Below are 18,138 nucleotides of genomic sequence, written 5' to 3'. Positions count from 1 at the left end.
GTTTTCTCTCTTTTAACAAGATTTGCTTTTCTATTGAGCTCCGTTCGGTCTCTCAGTGACGGACCTGATAAACAGTGAGTCACCCTCTCCCCTGCCAAGTCGCCATACCACCATTTTCCGTAGCTCTCTACCCTCTCATTCCCACCATCTTAGTCCTTTTCTGCGCCCACCCCTCTCTTTCTGCACACACCTTTGACAATCCATTTTCTCTTCATCTCTGTTTTTCCTCTGCATTCACTCCCTCAGTAGCACGCCCGTTCATGTTTTTGATTTCACCCTGCGTACAATATGCGGCATAAACACAAAACTATGTGCCCCGCGTAGAGCTGTGTGTGTTTCACATAAGGCATTTGAGGTTTCCAGAAGAAGGGGTGGCCTTCCCTGCCTCCCTGTTCCACTCCTTCATGGAAAGATACACAAATGAGAAACAGAGGCAAGGCAGCCCTTTCCTCCCTGCTCTCTGGCTTACAGTGACTCACTTGTGAAGAATGTGGTGGGTTGGCCCAAGAGTTATTAATATCTCCTTTCCTAGGGTCCACTAAGTTTCCTCAGGCTCATACACAGGATCTAGACACTGTACCTTTATGATAGACTTTAACAACATCCCCCTATTTGGAGAATTCCTGAGCCAGACCTGCGGCACACCACACCCTCTCATTTGTGTGTGTGTGTGTGTGTGTGTGTGTGTGTGTGTGTGTGTGTGTGTGTGTGTGAGAGAGAGAGAGGGAGGTGATATGTGGAAAAAGTCAAGTGAGGTGACAAAACAGATGAACATTTCTTGACTAGAAATGAAGTCATAGTGGGTTCTTGTGTATTTTCAAGTCATTGCTTCCGGGATTAAACTACATTCCTATAGCGGTTTGAACAAAGCCTGCCTGTTAGTCAGGCTGTGCTGAGGCCAAACCATCTCCACTCAAGCTACAGCCAGGAGGTGAAAGTAGCCGGCGACACCAGCACCAGACGTCCCCAACAATGAAGCTTACTCAACGCAACCGGGGTCTCCGAATACGTCACTCAGTGTTTACGTGGGGGAATTCCTTGCATGCAAACCTGCCTTGGAAGGATGAACTGAGGTCAACAACTCTGGGGAGGGGTGACATCTGGTGGAGACGGGGATCCTGGCACCCTTACACTGAAACGGTATGCAAGGGGTCCAGCTGTAGGTGGCAGACTGGAGGCGGCTGCGTGACAGGTTCACAAGTCCGTACATATTATGCAGTAATTGTCCCTCCTGTCAGTACTGGCCCTGAAGTGATCCATGAGGTAGGTGAAAATATAGTGTCCTCCTTTAATGCAAAACAATGTGTTGTTCAGCTGAAACAAAAAAAGGACTATGGATTTGGACCGCCTATTATTTTAGGAGTTGCACAACGAAGGGATCTCTTCATAGCCAGCATGGACAAAGGTGATAATTACAGACAACTTTCAATGTACATATAGACATGTGAATATTGTATTACAATAGACTAAAGAAGATGGAAGAACATGGAATCATTTAGCCTCCCCTTCTCTGCTTTTTTTAATCTGTTATTATTCAAGTCAATCTGTTTTTTTATGCAGTTGTACATCAGTTATTAGCTGATGTGTCACAAATGAGTGAAGACAGTTAGAGAACTTCAAATTTTATTGTCAATCCAAAAAGTGAGCAAATGTTGAAAAGTTCAAATATCTCCCATGTTTCCTGCCTATACATGGCATATTCTGCTGTGACTCAAACCCTAACATTTAGAAAACCTATATTATGAAATATGCAAAATGTTATGAAAGGCATGAAGGAAACCCCATCGCATCCCCATGAAGAGACAAACATGTACTACCAAGAAGGTAAATATGTATATAAAATCTCTTTCAATTCAAATATCAATTCCAGTCAGGGCACATTAAGTCATGACTTAAACACACAATCCAGCTTCTTACATTTCACAAAAAGCAGATTTTAATTACTGTAGTCAAACAAGCATTACAATAATTTCCCCCAATTGTTTGCAATACTTTTTTTCTTTTTTACTGTTTTCTGAAGTGCTTAGAAACTGAAGTGGGTTTTGATGTCTTTGATCTGTTTCATCATGTCGCCAATTTGCTGTCCCTGTTCTCTGAGAACATCCTGAACAACCTTCTTCTGCTGGGCGTTGAGCGAGACCGTCGACCTGGCTGCCGGCACATCCTTGTCCACTTGTGTCGCCTGGTACTCCCTCTTCATGTTCACCTGTTTGATGCAGTTATCGAGGCGTTTCAATTGATCGTCAATGGTCCGCAGCTCCTTCTTCATATCCTTTTCACTGTTTGACAGTACGGGCAGTCGGCTCTGCAGGCTGCCCAGCACTTTTTTGACCCCGTTCATGATGGTTTCCTGGCGATATTTTGCGTCTTCGTACTTGTCGGCCAACTTCTCTGCTGCCTCTCTCAGACTCTTCCTCTCCTCCCTGCACAGAGTCAAATCCTCCAGCTGCTGGGTCTTCTGGCTGGTCAGGAGTTTGACCCTTCTCTGCATCTCTTCGCAGGCCATGTCCTGCTTGAGAATGTACTCCTCACGGAAGACCTGCGTGGCTCTGCTGAGGAGCTGCAGACACTCCGGAGGTGGCGGCGACGTGTCCTTGTCCCCGGCCTTGAGTACGAGAGGATTGGTGGAGCTGCGCACCAGGATGTTGCGGATGTGCTGCTCAAAAGAGTCGTCGGCCAGCCCGCGCAGAGGGGAGCTACCAGAGCCTGGCCCTGGATGCGTACAGAGCAGGGGCGGGGAAGGAGGCCGAATGGAGCTTAACAGGGGCAACAGGATGCATTCGTAGGCGCTGGTGATGCAGATCATGGTGGCACCCAAGGAGAGGTCAGAGACAATCACAAAGCCACGAACTGGAGCGGACTGACTGGACTGAAGTGGTCTGGTACAAAGAATGTGCTCTACAATACAGCGCTTCTCTGCAGCCAGCTCCTGGAGATTGTCTTTATCCTCCTCACCCGACTGGAGGAACATCTGCAGCTTGTTGACCCAGATTAGCCCCACACTATGCACTCCTGCTTCGTGGGTGCAGTGATACCTCTGCTGACAAAGCGGGTCTCTGTGCAGTCTAATCGGGCAGGTGAAATCAAACTCTTGAGGTTCCTCATCCTCTCCTGTGGCTACTTTGAGGGTGAGCTCCAGCTCAACACACTCGAATACGTAGAGCGCCGGCACCGCCTCTGTGCCTCTTGTGATCCACTTTTCCACCGCCCTGGTCTCTTCCTCCTCTTCAGACTCCAGCACAACACAGTGATACAGGGTGCCCGTTTCTGTGGCGATGACCAGGATGCTGGGCACACATGGCAGGCAGAGGATGGCACATGCATCGTAGCCGTAGTTATCCTCTGCTGCGGGATACATCGGGAGGGGTCCAACAGGTTTAGTTAGACTCACCCCATTCCCCTGGCTCGTGTAGCTCACATACGTCTCTCCGTTTTCGTAGAGGATGTACAGAGGGTAGACCATCTGTTCTTTGGAGCACTGTGCTGCTTGCTGCCGAAGCGGGGACGATATTGGCCCGAAGTCAAACGCCACCGCTATCTCGCCTAAAGATGCCGCGTAGGAGCGGGCCGGAGGATGGCCGCTCATGTCATCCTCAGACTGGGACACTGACAGGACTTTGGCCGGCGTCTGGGGCGACTTCAAACCGTAAAACCTGACTGTGTTGTCGGACGTGAGCAGCACCAGGTGGGGCTCGTCGGTCTCCCTGGGGTACCAGGCCGCCTGCCGCAGACTCACGGACGGCGAGCTGGTGAAGAAGCGCTCAGCTACCGGGATGGTCTTGCAGTTGATTTCGCTCCGTCCGCCCTCGAACTCGGACCTCTTCCCCCAGCGCTGCGGGAGCTCCAGCACGGAGACGCCGCGCAGCCCGACGAGAGCGACGTGGTGCTGAGTCGGGCTGAGCAACACCTGGCACAGGTCGAAGAGCGGAGGGTTGATACACAGCAAGGTCTGGTGGTTCCCGCTAACGTTGCTGAAACTCTCATCCGCGTTGAGATGTCGTAAGTTGGTCGTGTAAAACACGCGGTCTGCATCGTCCCACACGAACAAGTCCCCGCCCAAACAAAACGTGAGGTTTTTAGCGACCCCTCTTTCATTCGCGTTGGGTTCCAAATACAACTTCTCTCGTATTTTTTGGAAGATAACGTGGTTTGGGAGATCATTCAACCACCGCTCTGTGCCGAATGCCGCCATCTTGATCCGCCGTATGTCTCCCCAAAGGAAAAGCAGCCCATAGCAACAAGAGCGCTTTACGACAGTTATTTAACGTATTACGGTGACCGGTGTCGTATATTTTGCAGAATCACCATGGCGTTGAAAGAGACTGCAGGGCTGTATGAGACGCTCAAAGCTGAGTGGAACAAGAAAAACCCAAACCTGAGTAAATGTGGAGACCTTCTGAGCAAACTTAAGGTAGAGTCAAACATTGACGTGTTTGTCTTTGTCTTTATGAGTCGAATCAGGAGTCTTTTGAGAAGCCTCGGCGCTGTTAGCAAACAGAGCTAAGCGTGCTAACTCAGGCTTGCCATGCTAACGTTATAGTTTTCTATGAAGTAACGCAACACTTTAGACATCGAGGACTGTACGCTTCCTTTTGGGATGATAACGTTGAAGTCCACGTGGTTACTATATGTCAGTTTTCAGCTGATGAGACGATAAGATCATATTAGGATTCCTGTGTTGCTAACGTTAACACACCGCTGGCTAATTTATAGTCCAGTGCTAGTGTCAATCTGGAATTGACAACCAAGACAAACATTTGAACGAAATGTTTGTCTTGTCAATCGGCGATTTTGTTTCCCTCACGTTAGTGTTTAGCTACTTTTTGGTTATTCATTTCCAACCCCTGTGTTAAAAAAGCGTCTTTTAACAATATATTTTGTTTTTATTTTACAAAACCACTTGAGGTAGCAGAAAGAGCTGACGGCACAGTTAACACAGTAATAAAGGACAAAGGTGGAACAATTATTCAGATCTTTTATTGAAATACAACACGCTGTATCAAAGTAAAAAAAAAAAAACGATTTACAAGTAAAAGTCCTGCATTCAGAATGTACATCACCTAAATGTTGCAGCTGGAATTGGTCAGGCTAATTGTAAATACTTTACTGGGTAACTTAATGTATTAGGATGTATCATAATTCATTACTCAATGTATATGTTGTGTTCACTTGAATCTTGTTGTGTGATATGTAAGGACGTGAACGTAAAATATTTGTTCCAAAATTTAGTACCCGTAGATTGTATCGTTAAATGAGAAAACTCATTGAAAAGTTGTTAAAAATGACGTTTAACTTATGTTTGCAGGTTTCATTACTGGAGCTGAACTTCTTACCGACCACTGGGTCTGCGCTCACTAAGCAGCAGCTCATTTTAGCCCGTGAGTAAAGGCGGCCTGTCAAACTAACAGACCACATTCATGTTAATCATGGATTAGTGTTTGGCCAACTAGTATGTCAGTTATCAGGACAATGTCCTCAATTAAGAACAATTTGTGTCTGTTTTTCAGGTGATGTCCTTGAAATTGGAGCTTTGTGGAGTATCCTCAAGAAGGACATCCCCTCCTTTGAGAGATACATGGCCCAGCTTAAATGTTACTACTTTGATTACAAGTAATGTCACTGTATAATGTTTTTATGTGAAGTGGGATTTTGCTACATATTACTTACTGGGCTAATCTAACATTACTCCTTCTTTACCTTTTGTCATTAAGGGAGGAACTGCCTGAAGCTGCCTACATGCATCAGTTACTTGGACTGAACCTGCTCTTCCTGCTCTCACAGAACCGTGTGTCTGAGTTTCACACAGAACTTGAGAGACTGAGTGCACGAGATATTCAGGCCAACGTATACATCAGACACCCAGTGTCCCTAGAGCAGGTGCTGCAATTTCCCCTATGACAAAGCAAAAATCAAGATCTTGAAATTGGACTGTTAAATGTTGATATTCTTGTGTCCGATTAGTAGTTTGTACTCTCAAACCAATATCTTTACATTACTACTGCAGTAGGAGTGGGTTTTCCAGTCAATTAGGCAGGAACACCCAGAGCTTTGTCATGGTGCCCTCAAATTATCATATTAATATTCAAATGGTATAATATCTATCATATCTTGTAATCAAAAATGATAAATTCAGTACAAATTACTCATTAAATATGTATGCAGGACTTTTTTGTAATTTTCTATGCACACAAAAATATCAACATTAGGTAATAATTATATGTAAATACAAATGTGATGTTTTATATCCTCTCCTGGCCTTTTCAGTACTTGATGGAAGGAAGTTACAACAAGGTCTTTCTTGCCAAAGGCAACATCCCTGCTGAAAGCTACACCTTTTTTATAGATATTCTGCTCGACACAATTCGGTAAGAATCCATATGGTAACCGTGCCATTCATTAATACAATTCCTTTTCTGTACTTTGTAGCCATATTGTAAATGCCTTGCATTTTTATATATGTTTTTGTTTTGTTTGCTCAAGCTTTTTGATAATTTTGATCAGTTCACCTGTGCTCCGGTTGATTGCGCATCAATCGACATCAGCTCATACTCGTTTATATATAAATCTTCTTTATGAAGGCAGATCAAGAAGAGTGGAAGGTCAAAGCTTCCTTCCGGAGCCCATTTAAAATTTGGCAATAAAACAGATGGTTTATGCTATCCTTGTAGTTAACTCAACATGTGAACAAAACGATTTAAAGAAAATTTAAATCCATGGTACCTTTTTCTTTCCTTTGGTAAAATGACTTAAGATGGAAAATCATAGAAAATAACTTAATCTGTTTTTAATTATGAGGAAGAAGACCTTTTATTCTTTATTTTACTATATTTAATCTGGATTGTTATGTTATCAGCAGGTAAAAATAAAAAAGACTAGGTGATAAAATGCTATCGTCTTTAAAGAACACTTCCAACTAAATCTGTGACCTTTTCAATTGCAGCGATGAGATCGCAGGTTGCATAGAAAAAGCATACGAGCAGATCCAGTTCAGTGAGGCCACCCGTGTGCTTTTCTTCAGTTCCTCAAAAAAGATGACAGATTATGCCAAGAAGGTATGTATATTTTCGTTTGGGGCATATTTTTTCCGCAATCTTTATGAAATCATCAGTGTTTCTAGTTTCCAGTTGCATTTAAACACAATGGGAGGGTAACTTCAGTGTCTCAGTTACAGGCTTATAGGTCACTGTGCTGAGCAACATCTATAATGTGGTCCAATATGAAGTATTTCATTAAAATGAAGCACATTCATCAAATTGGTTAAGGTTGGAAAAAACAGCCACGTGGTGATTAGAATTGCAGACGTCTGATTGTTGTTCTTAAACAAGTTTTCTTTTTTCAGTTCTGAAATTGAAAAATTCTTTCCTAGATTTTTGCCGACAAGAATGAAATTGCTCCTCAGCCAATGCTTATTGTTGATTAAATTTCAGAGAGGATGGAGTTTGAGCCCAGATGGCTATTACTCCTTCACCACTCAGCAGCAGCGGACTGAAGAGGTGACCATCCCCTCCACGGAGCTGGCACAACAGGTCATCGAGTATGCACGACAGCTGGAAATGATTGTGTAATCCGCCCCCAGGAACGCACTCAGACACACAGGGCGCTGATTCAGTGTACGTCCAGTCAGCTCAAACGCGGTTTGAGGAATATGACTTAAATGAATGCAGAGTGGTTGGTTTGTTTCCCATAGCTCCATAAATCAATCAACATTTATTTTACTCGTACTCCAGTACATATCTGCAGGTCTTTCTGTCTGGACGTTTTCTTGCATTTTAAAAGATGGGGAACAAAACTAAAAGTATCACAGGTGACCCGTCAGTTGTCAGCAATTGCTACACATGTACCTTTTTATTGAAGACATTCAAGGGTATTAATGTTCCAGTTAGTTATTTTATCCAAGACATTCAAACTGAGCTTTTTATGGGTTATGGCCAAAAAACAAGTCCAGCTTGTACGTTTGATACTCTTGGGCCTCAGCTCTTTAACAACTATAGAAAGTTAATTACTATCACGACCCTGTTACTTTGCCTGTCAGTGTCACACAAAAGTATCAACTGATTTTTTTTTTCCCCTCCAAATTCAAGCAAACTCTTTTTGTATACAAAGTTAATTTACTCTTCAAAAAATTTCACAGAAATTTATCGCCCTTGCAGTGTAGCCTAGCAACTGACCGAATTTCCATTGAGGTTCATGTGTTTTCTAAATGGTAATGCCTCTTTTGCCGTCAATGGTTTATAATCCAGTTGATATTACAATGCAAATCTTTGTCTGCAATAAACGATTCAGAAATGAATGAATGACTGTTTTACTTTCTTTAGTCAACAGCTCCAACTTTCCTAGGAAGCAAGTCTTTTGAATGAACTGAGAAATATACATGCAATTCATTAACCGAAAACTGATAGATTTCCGATGAGCAATATGTAATATATGCCTTCTACATGTTACATTAGATGCATAATTTGTTGAGATTGTTGGTCTCCAAAAAACTTGTAATATAGTATTAAATGACAGTCATTTCCCTTCATTTGACATTTGTACAGGGTACATATTTCAGTTATTTTCATGTGTTATTTTAGCCTATATTTTATAGGCTACAGTATCCAAAAACCCAACCATATCCATAAAGTGATTGCTGTAACTAAGCTTGACTGTTAATTACGTCATTGCGTGGACGACAGCATCGATCATGTGGATTCTTCAGCCTTTGTTAGAAAACTGGTAACCTATGACTGGCCTGGGCGATTAGACAGTTGTGATCGCACAACAACACAAACACCCACGTACATCATTGGTTTACATAGAACACACCCAGGACTGTCTTTTTCTTTTTTGTTGTTGTCTTGTTCGTGTCAGTCAAATCAGTAGCACTGTGTTTGGCCAAAAACACATCTGGCAAAAATAAAACCAGGTGGGCAAATGGTATTTTGTTTGACAACTTTGTTTCTGGGTGTTTGGGAATGTAATGAAGGTGATGCGTTTATTCTGCTGTTTCGTTGTTCCCAACGGTAGATAACAGAGACGATGCACATGGGCCCCCCCAACATCTTGAACTGTCCATTCTGGCATAAATATAAGAAAGTGAAATGAGAGCAATGAGAGAGTAATCTCTTGCTCTATAAGTTATACAAAAATGGCTATAATAACCTCTATACAAATATATAATATAATAAATACGTTTGCTGGTACATAACACCTCACCTGTCAATATCGTCATCAGCATTATAACAATCAAATGACAAAAGGTGTCAAATTTGACGAGTCACAGATCAATCACCATGCTGAAATGTGCCTTTTGTAAAATAAACATCCGTTGGCTATTTATTATTATATATCCACCATGGATTTCAAGGATAACCTAATGCTGGTGTTCATTTTAATATTGTACTATGAGCAACCATTACAAATTATATCATGATTTAATTTAATTGTAGATGACATTCAAAAAAGCTTCATAAAGTTAATATTTTCTATTTAGTAAATTGTTGCTGTGGATAACCTGACATCCATTGGTCCATCTGTCAGTCTGTGCATGTGCAGTTGTGGTATGAAGGTTATGTTGGTGCTAAAATATATGTGGCTCTAATTGAAGAAGGGAAGGGGAGATTAACCAGTGTAATACATTAACATAAACAATATAGTTGATTTTAGCAGAAGTGGGTAGAACAATAGTGTCTTCTTTTGAATTTTGTTAAGCAATAAGGTCCAAAGTTTCCTCCAAGTTTACAGTTTTCTGTTCAAAGAGTCATAGATGAAGTGGGCTCGTCCGGGATTACAACCTGGAACTGAAAAGCATCCACTGAGACCAACAAGCCAGCTGGACGCTGAATTTGACACAAACCTTTCACTTTCACAACAATTTGTGTCAAGAAGTGCTGAAGTTTAGGCAGTTACTTGTAACCCACCATGCATCGAAATATAATATGCTGTGTACGCTTATAGCATATAAGATATATGTGTTTACTTAGGATTCCTGTAAAAAATAATGCCTGTCACACTTACTCTAGTTTAATCTTTACTCGTGAGTCATGGAGCACACTATGCATAAACTCAACAATACGATATCACGACAACAATGCAATATCATTCGTAGATGTTTAGTTTGTCAAAGTAGCCTCAAAGTAACACACTGTTCACATGTTGTTTTATGAAACAGGGGCAGTGATTTTATCAATAAACAAGCCCCAAACCAAGACGCTGTGTTTCTTAAAAAGAGGCATCGCTGTCCATGGTGCTGGAACCAACGCCAGCATCCGACATGAGGACACTTGTTTGTGTTATTTCTCTGCTTTGGACTTGACTTAACACAACTGAGGATTAAATAAGCGTAGAAACAAAGCTATAAACCAAACTTATACTTGTGTAATACATTTTTCAAACACAAATGCCAGCAAAGATGCCATGAAGGGAAAATCGTATTCTATTTTTACTATATATTTTATATTGCTATATAGAAATTGTTGGTCCCGTTACTCTTTTTTTTCCATTTTCAATCATTTTTAAATGACACGGACAAAACCTATTCTACCGAAAACCACGATGCTGTCAATGATTAGTGCGGATGTGTTGGCACAGGGCAGGTAGAGAGAGAAAGGGAATAAGCGAGGGAGTAATTTTGAGAGAGAGAGAGAGAGAGAGAGAGAGAGAGAGAGAGAGAGAGAGAGAGAGAGAGAGAGAGAGAGAGAGAGAGAGAGAGGGAGGGAGGATGCTGCCAGCGGAAAATGGCTGCTGCAACCTCAAGCCTATCCTGATACACCGAAACGACATCAAGGTGGAGAGAGAGAGAGAGAGCGAGAGGAAGAGAGAGAGGAAGAGAGAGGAAGATTAGGAAAATGAGAGCAGATAGAGAGAGAATGTGAGTGAGCCTGTGAGTGTTTCCTGAAAGGAGGATAAAGAGAGAGAGAGAGAGAGAGGTAGAGAGAGAGAGAGAGAGAGAGAGAGGAGACCCTGGGGTGGGCTGCTGCAAGCGGCGGGCAACACCGAGCCATGGAGGGCGAGTAAGTCCTTACATTTTCATTTTTAACATTGCACATATATATTCAGCGATCCGCCAAAACGGATAGAAAGAATGCCACCGCCATCAACGTTACACCAATCCAGCATCATGCACTATTATCACAATCGGTGCTCTTCAATGTAGCAGGCTGCCGAGAATAAAAACACCATTACGTAGTCTTGAATCAACAGCATACACCCCATTTCCGATATATCCATTCCAATATGTGATACACGTTAAGCCACCTATACATGTGGACCTGTGCTTTTAAACGACTGGCACACAATACACGCAAAGATGTTTTTACAACAATAAAACCGTATTACTCAAACAACAGAAGCTATGCAACAATTCAGAACTAAACGCGTGGTCAGCGATTGGTTAAAACAGTCACCGAAATAAGTCAATGTGTAAAATGTACGGGGGGAAAAAGCGGAATGTGGCGAGTTTGGGGCCAGCATCGCGTCATTCAAGACATGGCTACAGTAAAACGAGGGAGGGATGGAGGCGTTGTGATTTTTATCAACGTGTCTCGGGGTTTCATTATGATTTTTTAAAGCCAAACTTTATGAATGAAATGTGATTTTTTTTTCTCTCTCTCGCTCGCTAGCTCTCCCTCATCCTCACCCATCCTCTCCTCCTTCCCTTTTCTAATCGGCCCCCTCCCCCATCTCCCGTTTCCATCCTCTCACCCACTCGTTCCCTCTTCCTTCCCTTTTTTTCCACTCCCGATTGCATTGTATTTAGGCCTTATATTCCCGGCGAAACATCTGACACACCGCGCGATGTCGAAGCCAGACTGGCGCTCCCCCATTCATAAAAAACATATAACATAATATCGGGGTGTGTTAATGAGTGCGTGTAGCAGGGGCGGAATGGAGGAAAAGAGCGTCTGGGAAGAATCATTTCAACACTTAAAATGCAGTGTGATTTTAAAATAAGAAAAAGACTCGTGTGTGCATGTATTACATGCACATGTCGAACAGCGCTGCTGAATTATTCAGCCGATCGGTGAGGGCAGAGCTTCTTTTTGCAAGAATGCTGGGGCCTCTGATGGCGAACGGGTGCGTTCATTGATACATCTATCTGGGAAACACTCATTCTTCCTCCCTCCTCCCATTTGGCAAATTCTCTCCTCTTCAACGGTGGCTTTCTTTCTATCCATTTGCCCAGGATACTTCCTTTAATCTCAGCCCATACAGTCAGTCTCAGTTTTAATTCGTACTATTGTGCTCTTTAGCTGCATACATGCATTATTGACGCCAAACCATCTTCTCCAAATATTTCTGGATTTGTTTACCATCACTGCACGCTAATTAAAATCATATTCACCCCAATCACGTGATCATAGCTTAGTAGATACTGCCCTTAAGGCTGCTGTATGATAGGCCTGTGAGAACACTCATAGGCCAAACTGTCAATTCTGTCTTTGTGTGGATTTCATCATGCAATCTTAGAGCTGAAACAGTTGCCTCACACTGGAATTAGTACTGCTTTTTTGCATTGTGCAAGTTGACCTCCCCCCCCCCCCACCCCTCACTCTGCTGACTGAATGTGTGTATCAGTGCATGCATGTTTGCGTGTGTATTTGTGCGTGTTTGACAGTGTAGCCCCTATCATTGCGTTGTTTAATCAGCCCGGGCCTCTGCTCACTCTCTTGGCTTCCCTGGCAGTGTGCGTGTCCGTGCAGTGGTGATGACACGCGATGACTCCAGTGGCGGTTGGGTGCCCCTTGGAGGTGGCGGCCTCAGTCATGTGGTGATATGTAAAGGGCGGAGTCATGACGGCAGGGGGCGGAGAGAATACATCATACGTGGAGAACGGCTGCGAGATCGAGCAGTGAGTGTGTGCGTGTGTGTTATGGCTGTCTTTGGTGCCAGGTTGCTCCTCAATACCGCCCAACGACTGTAGATTCATGTTATGTTGGGGCCATGGTTTGCGGAAAGGCTGCGTCGTGGCTGGTGAACTAACTTCTTGTGTCGCTGCGATTGCCATTTGTGTCTTCAGCCGGTGTTGGAGTGTGCCGTGCAAAGGGGGTTAGTGTACAATAAGGTGAACCCCATCTTCCATCACTGGCGAGTAGAAGATCGAAAATTTGGCCTTACGTTCCAGAGCCCCGCCGACGCCATCTCCTTTGAGAAGGGGCTGCAGCTCGTCATAGACAAGGTCGACAGAGGTAGAGACACACGAGTCACATATAAGAACTTTCCCCAGTTGCGTTTGAATTGGAAAAGCCTAAAACCTCTTTATTAATGTTATCAAGGCTCCGAGTCGCCCTCGTCCTCCACACCAGAAGAGGCCGACACTGAGGATGATGGACAAGCTGTGAGTATCTGAGCAGTTTGTCAGTCGAGCATCGATTCTCCAGAAATGGCTCACGTACGTGCAGTTATTGGTGTTTGTTTGACTTGTGGGATGACAAATGTAGCCTCTACCAGTCTCATACAGGAAGTGAGTCGTCGTCCAACAGCAGAAAGGAGATGCTTCCCAAACCCATCACCATAGTGACGAGCGAGTCGTCGTCTACCTGCTTCGTACTGTCGGAAGAGTTCAATTTTGGATCCAGCCATGCCGTCACAAGTCAGACACCTGCTCAGGTAACCTGCCACTCCGAGTCTCCCATCGGTACCTCATTGTGATGATGCGATGATCAAAGCAACAGACACACCTTACATTTTTCAGTTAATCTGTCACGTTACATGTTCCTGCTACACTCTATTGATTTCTCTGAAAGATGTGGGAACCTCCTCGTAATCCACGCAAAATCTGTAATATCTGAAATTTAGGCAAAGAGATGGTTGGTTGATGCACCCTCTGTCTCCGTAAATACTTTTATTTACTCTACATGAAGTAATAATATCGTTTAAACAACCCATCCCATTGAATAAAAGCCTATCAAATTGTTCTGTGCTTCTATTCAAAACATGCGAGACGAAACCTTCTGTAACTGCTGCCACAGTACACATTGTTCCTGACTCCCTCTGTAACCCTATACCCTCTCCACAGATCCACACCAGGCCGGGACAGCACCAGCTCTCACAAATGACGGCCGTGTTAAATCCTCCATCGCCCCCGCCTCCGCCACCTGCTCCACCCAGTCCTCCTGCGGGTCAACCGTCCTCGTCTCCTCTGTCCCCACTCTCACCGACCATTTCTCTCCTGGAGGAGGGGGACCTACGCAGTGTGGATCCTTGCAAAGACCTGTGGGGTTCTCGAGGCTACGAGGACTACCGCCGGGCGGGGGCCACTAGGACTATGGTTGGGGGGCTGACCGGGGGTGTAGTGGTCAGCGGAGGAGGGAGTCTGCAGGACAAGTCAGAGCTGTGCGTGGTTCGCTTCGAGAAGGACCTGGCGGGAGTGGGGACGACAGGCTGCGACGTGACGGTGAGCCTGGACAGTAAAGCTTCCCAGCGGCTCTCCTCGTCATCGCCCACCTGTATGTCCATGCCCAATGCTGTGTCGGGCTCGTCCTCGGCTGCCGGCTCACCCCAAGAGACGTGCAAAGGATCACCGTCCCCCTGCTGCATCCACACCTCACTGGCCACGCCCCGGTCGCGGACTCGTAAGAGAGGGGGAGGGGCCGGCGTCGGCGGCGTCGGCGGGGGTGACCCGGGGGTCATCTCCCCCGACGACGACAGCCCGTGTCCTCAGGCGTCGTCGTCATGCTCATCACGCTGCGTGTACTGCCGCTCTGTTTTCAGTGTTTCGGAGAACGGGCGGGGCCGCTGCAGAGACGCCCCGGACCCGGCCCTGCACTGTCTGCGCCAGTGGACCTGCGTGTGGTGCGCAGAGAGTCTGCTCTACCACTGCATGTCGGACTCCGAGGGGGAGTTCTGGGAGCCTTGCTCGTGTGAGGACTCGTTGGGGGGCCACCCGCACCCCCTCTGCTGTGCCCGCTGGTTGGCCCTCTTGGCCCTGTCGCTCTTCGTGCCCTGCATGTGCTGCTACGTGCCTTTGCGCGCCTGCCTGCGGTGTGGGGAGAGGTGCGGCTGCTGTGGGGGAAAGCACAAGGCAGTCCGATGAGGCCAGGCTAGGGGGTGGGAGTGGTTCCCCGGACCAAGGAGGTCTAGGTGTTGAGAAGGGAGAGCATCCGTAGGGACGCAGGGGGCGGAGCTTAGCAGGTGGAAGAGCGCTCTCAGTAGACCCAGACCTCCGATGAGGCCCTCCAAAGCCCCACAACCTTTCACTGCATTCCGCTCGTTCTCTTTTCAACCTGGGGCCTTCCTCACTGGCCCTTGCCTGCTGATGGTGCACTACACTCAGACCAGGCTCCGTGGGAGTGATCTGGAGCCTTCATAGTGGATTTACTGAGGATAGGCTGATCTAGAATTAGCGGGCGTAGACTTTCTTACAGTAAGAGAGTGGAAGAGGCAACGATGATGTGTACACTGTTTCAAATGTCTGTTTTTCTTTTGCTTTAATTAGAAAGAAAAACACAAAAAACTAAAGATGTTTATATATGATTGTTATCATTTTAATTGATATATTTTATTAAATGTAAAACATATTGACAAAATCCCCCAATGGCACACACTATCACGTATTCACAAACAAGTGATCTTGTTTCATGTTGGCATGTTTGTCAGTCAGATGAACAGATGTCACCCTTTACCTCTAATTTTACCTCAGATGTTACTTGACCCGGGTTAAGAAAAGAAAAGGAGGAAGGGGAGAGAGGTTTGTGAGCATGAGTGAGTGCAGTCTTCAAGAGACGACTCGGTTAAAGAATCGACCAGAGTGGAAGAAAGGTTATCAAACGCAAAGGGACAATTCATGTGAAGGGGAGTTGCAATGACAACCACAAAGAATTAAAAGTCATAATGTGATTTATTATGGTTCTACGTAACCAAACAAAAGCTTATTTTGTTTTCTAAAAAAAGAAAAGCAAATTAGCAACGTGTGTCGAAAATTAAACCTTTTTTTTTCTTCATCTTTCCAAGTATTTTCAATATTAACAATAGAAAACATGTTCCACTGTACTCGTTGAATCAGTCAAGGTGCTTACAACTGAGGCCTCTGAGCGAGTCTATTCTACCTAATGTACACAAAGACCGTACAGTCCCAACCCCAAAGACAAACACAACAGGACCCCATGTTAACAATCTGTAGACGCTTCTAGGTCTTTGGATGAGACGACACCAAAAAAAAAAAGAAAAAGAAGTGCAATGAACAATGTATTGAAAGAGTATTTTTGTACCAGTCGCTCAAGTTGGGAAAAATATAATCGAAAAGTGTTGGAAGTGAATACTGTCCTGTGTTACTGTGCTTGCTATCAAGCAGGAAAGATGAACAAGAACACAAACTTGTCTTTGAGCAGCAAGCTCACGTGTGAAATTTACACGTGCGTGCTGTAGTCTTTTGACCCTGAAGATGAAAAAAGAGACACATTAACTTAAAAAAGATGAATGACGGAAGGTCTTTGTTTGGGCACAGTGGCAGATGTGTTTGCTGGATGTTGCTTTAAGTATGAAATCAAAAAGCTGCTATTTTAAGTCCTGTTCAAACCCATTGGAAGTTTCCCGCTGCCTCCTCGCCATCGACGAGGTGGCGCGGCAAAGTCAAACAATCCTTGAAGTTCTTACTGCACTCAAGGTGCCAAGGAAGCTAAATCGTGGTGCGGAAGGTTTTTAAAAGTTTAAAGCTGGGCGTAAAGATAAATTACATTTTCTTTTCCCGTAAAAAAAAAAAAAAAAATGCTTCTGGTGATGTACGTTGCATTTATGTATCTATTTTGCTGATTGGTGGTTTATTTTCCTACTCTAAGTGAATAACAGGCCGAGGGGATTTAAAGCTATTTCATCACAGCTCCAGAATGTTTTTAAAAAATGCTAATATGTCAATGAATCCGATTTGTATAGCCTCCCTACACCAGAGTTTAACAATCACGCAAAAAGAGACAACGGTTGCTCAACAGAAAATTGCTCCTTGACCAAACATGCAATGCATACACAAGATTCATGAGATTTGTGTGTCGACAACAAAAAAAAAGCAAAGGCTCTAATATCCAAGGCTGAATGCAAAATTACTTTAATTTTCTTTTGAGTTGTCGAAAGATTTCCTGAAAAAAAAGTAGACCTTAAACTGGACGTTGAAACAAACATTCTCAAAATAACTCAAAATGCACTGGACATCACAGATCGATAACACACTTAAGTGTCAAGAATCTGTGGGGGGATTACTCTAAATCCTTTCAAATTTTATTTCAGAATACTTACAGTACGCTCTGTGTCAGGAAGTCACCTGGTAAACTTGGAATTATGGCAGAATGAACCTTTCAGAAGCTTCACCAGATTATTTACATCTGAGGTTTAGCCAATAACTTTTTTATCCAAAGTGACTTAAAGTGGGAGAACAGGCAGTGAGCAGGGTTCAGTCAGTACACACAACTGCTGATGAACACAACCCTTGACCTCTCGCTTACAGGACAGTCATCTTCACTTCGAGGACAGCCTGCCAACAATGTTGATCCACTTAAAAAGAAGAAAAAAAAGAAAAAGACATGCTGTCACAGTGGCAGGAAACACAAACTCAGTCATGAGACTGCCATGCCCTGATCCTAAATGAACCCTTTGTCCAACACACACATACACACAGAATCACAATCCCCACAAATCTGCAATGCATAAACCTGCACACAGACACACACGTTCACTCGGTGCAGATACACAACTAGTAAAGCCATTGCACACAGTTTGCTACGTCTGGTTCAGAAATGGTGTTAGGGTACAGTACTGACAGTCATGCGGTCACAAGTGCAGGCCCCATTCTTACATCTTAATAAATGTGCCTTTTGATTTGAGTAATCAATAACTTATGATTTTCAAGTAACTCTGTGTTAAGTACTATTTACTTTTGGGGTCATTGATTTCTGCCAATGTGCATATTTTCCAATGTATGTATTTATTAGTTTCAAAGTAATTATAGAGATATTACCTGTTTATTTATTTATTGAGATATTTATTCTGATTCTTTATTTTTTGGAGACAGGTTTTTATCTTCCGTGCTGTCTTACTTCTGACTTTGTGCCAATGTGCTGCTTTGAGGTGTTACATATCGTGGGTTTGTATCATTATTAAACCCTCACTCTATATTTTAAATCAGTGTCTTCTTCTCTCTCACATGTGCATGTCATTCACTTACTGGGCTTT

General features: G+C 44.0%; 3 protein-coding genes across 5 annotated transcripts; 2 read left to right on the top strand and 1 right to left on the bottom strand.

The window, feature by feature from the left end:
* The first annotated feature begins 1,243 nt into the window (after positions 1 to 1,243).
* psmd8 (proteasome 26S subunit, non-ATPase 8) lies at positions 1,244 to 8,290 on the top strand. 2 transcript variants are annotated; one of them, XM_068585112.1, is made up of 8 exons: positions 1,244 to 1,263; positions 4,300 to 4,411; positions 5,306 to 5,378; positions 5,508 to 5,610; positions 5,712 to 5,877; positions 6,265 to 6,365; positions 6,941 to 7,052; positions 7,428 to 8,290. In XM_068585112.1, exons 1-8 carry the CDS (start codon positions 1,259 to 1,261, stop codon positions 7,563 to 7,565), a joined length of 810 nt encoding a protein of 269 aa, XP_068441213.1. In that variant the 5' UTR covers positions 1,244 to 1,258; the 3' UTR covers positions 7,566 to 8,290. The 2 variants fall into 2 exon arrangements, with proteins under 2 accessions (XP_068441213.1, XP_068441214.1); XM_068585113.1 differs by lacking the exon at positions 1,244 to 1,263 and adding an exon at positions 4,182 to 4,203.
* nup88 (nucleoporin 88) lies at positions 1,638 to 4,201 on the bottom strand. Its single transcript, XM_068585111.1, has one exon. The coding sequence runs from the start codon at positions 4,190 to 4,192 to the stop codon at positions 2,024 to 2,026; it is 2,169 nt and encodes a 722-aa protein (XP_068441212.1). The 5' UTR covers positions 4,193 to 4,201; the 3' UTR covers positions 1,638 to 2,023.
* Positions 8,291 to 10,695: 2,405 nt separating the features above from the next.
* On the top strand, positions 10,696 to 18,043 carry spred3 (sprouty related EVH1 domain containing 3). Of its 2 annotated transcripts, none has more exons than XM_068585741.1 (6): positions 10,696 to 10,807; positions 12,662 to 12,829; positions 12,998 to 13,166; positions 13,254 to 13,315; positions 13,429 to 13,587; positions 13,997 to 18,043. In XM_068585741.1, the coding sequence occupies exons 1-6, from the start codon at positions 10,700 to 10,702 to the stop codon at positions 15,011 to 15,013; spliced, it is 1,683 nt and encodes a 560-aa protein (XP_068441842.1). In that variant the 5' UTR covers positions 10,696 to 10,699; the 3' UTR covers positions 15,014 to 18,043. The 2 variants fall into 2 exon arrangements, with proteins under 2 accessions (XP_068441842.1, XP_068441841.1); XM_068585740.1 differs by lacking the exon at positions 10,696 to 10,807 and adding an exon at positions 10,829 to 10,991 and having other exon boundaries at positions 12,664 to 12,829.
* Positions 18,044 to 18,138: the final 95 nt, after the last annotated feature.

This window comes from Clinocottus analis, unplaced genomic scaffold (assembly GCF_023055335.1).
Source record: "Clinocottus analis isolate CAN_PGR_092001 unplaced genomic scaffold, fCliAna1.0.p SCAF_2, whole genome shotgun sequence".
NCBI classification, from domain to species: Eukaryota; Metazoa; Chordata; class Actinopteri; order Perciformes; family Cottidae; genus Clinocottus; species Clinocottus analis.
The sequence above is the reverse complement of the archived record's forward strand: the minus strand, read 5'-3'. Positions and strand labels throughout refer to the sequence as shown.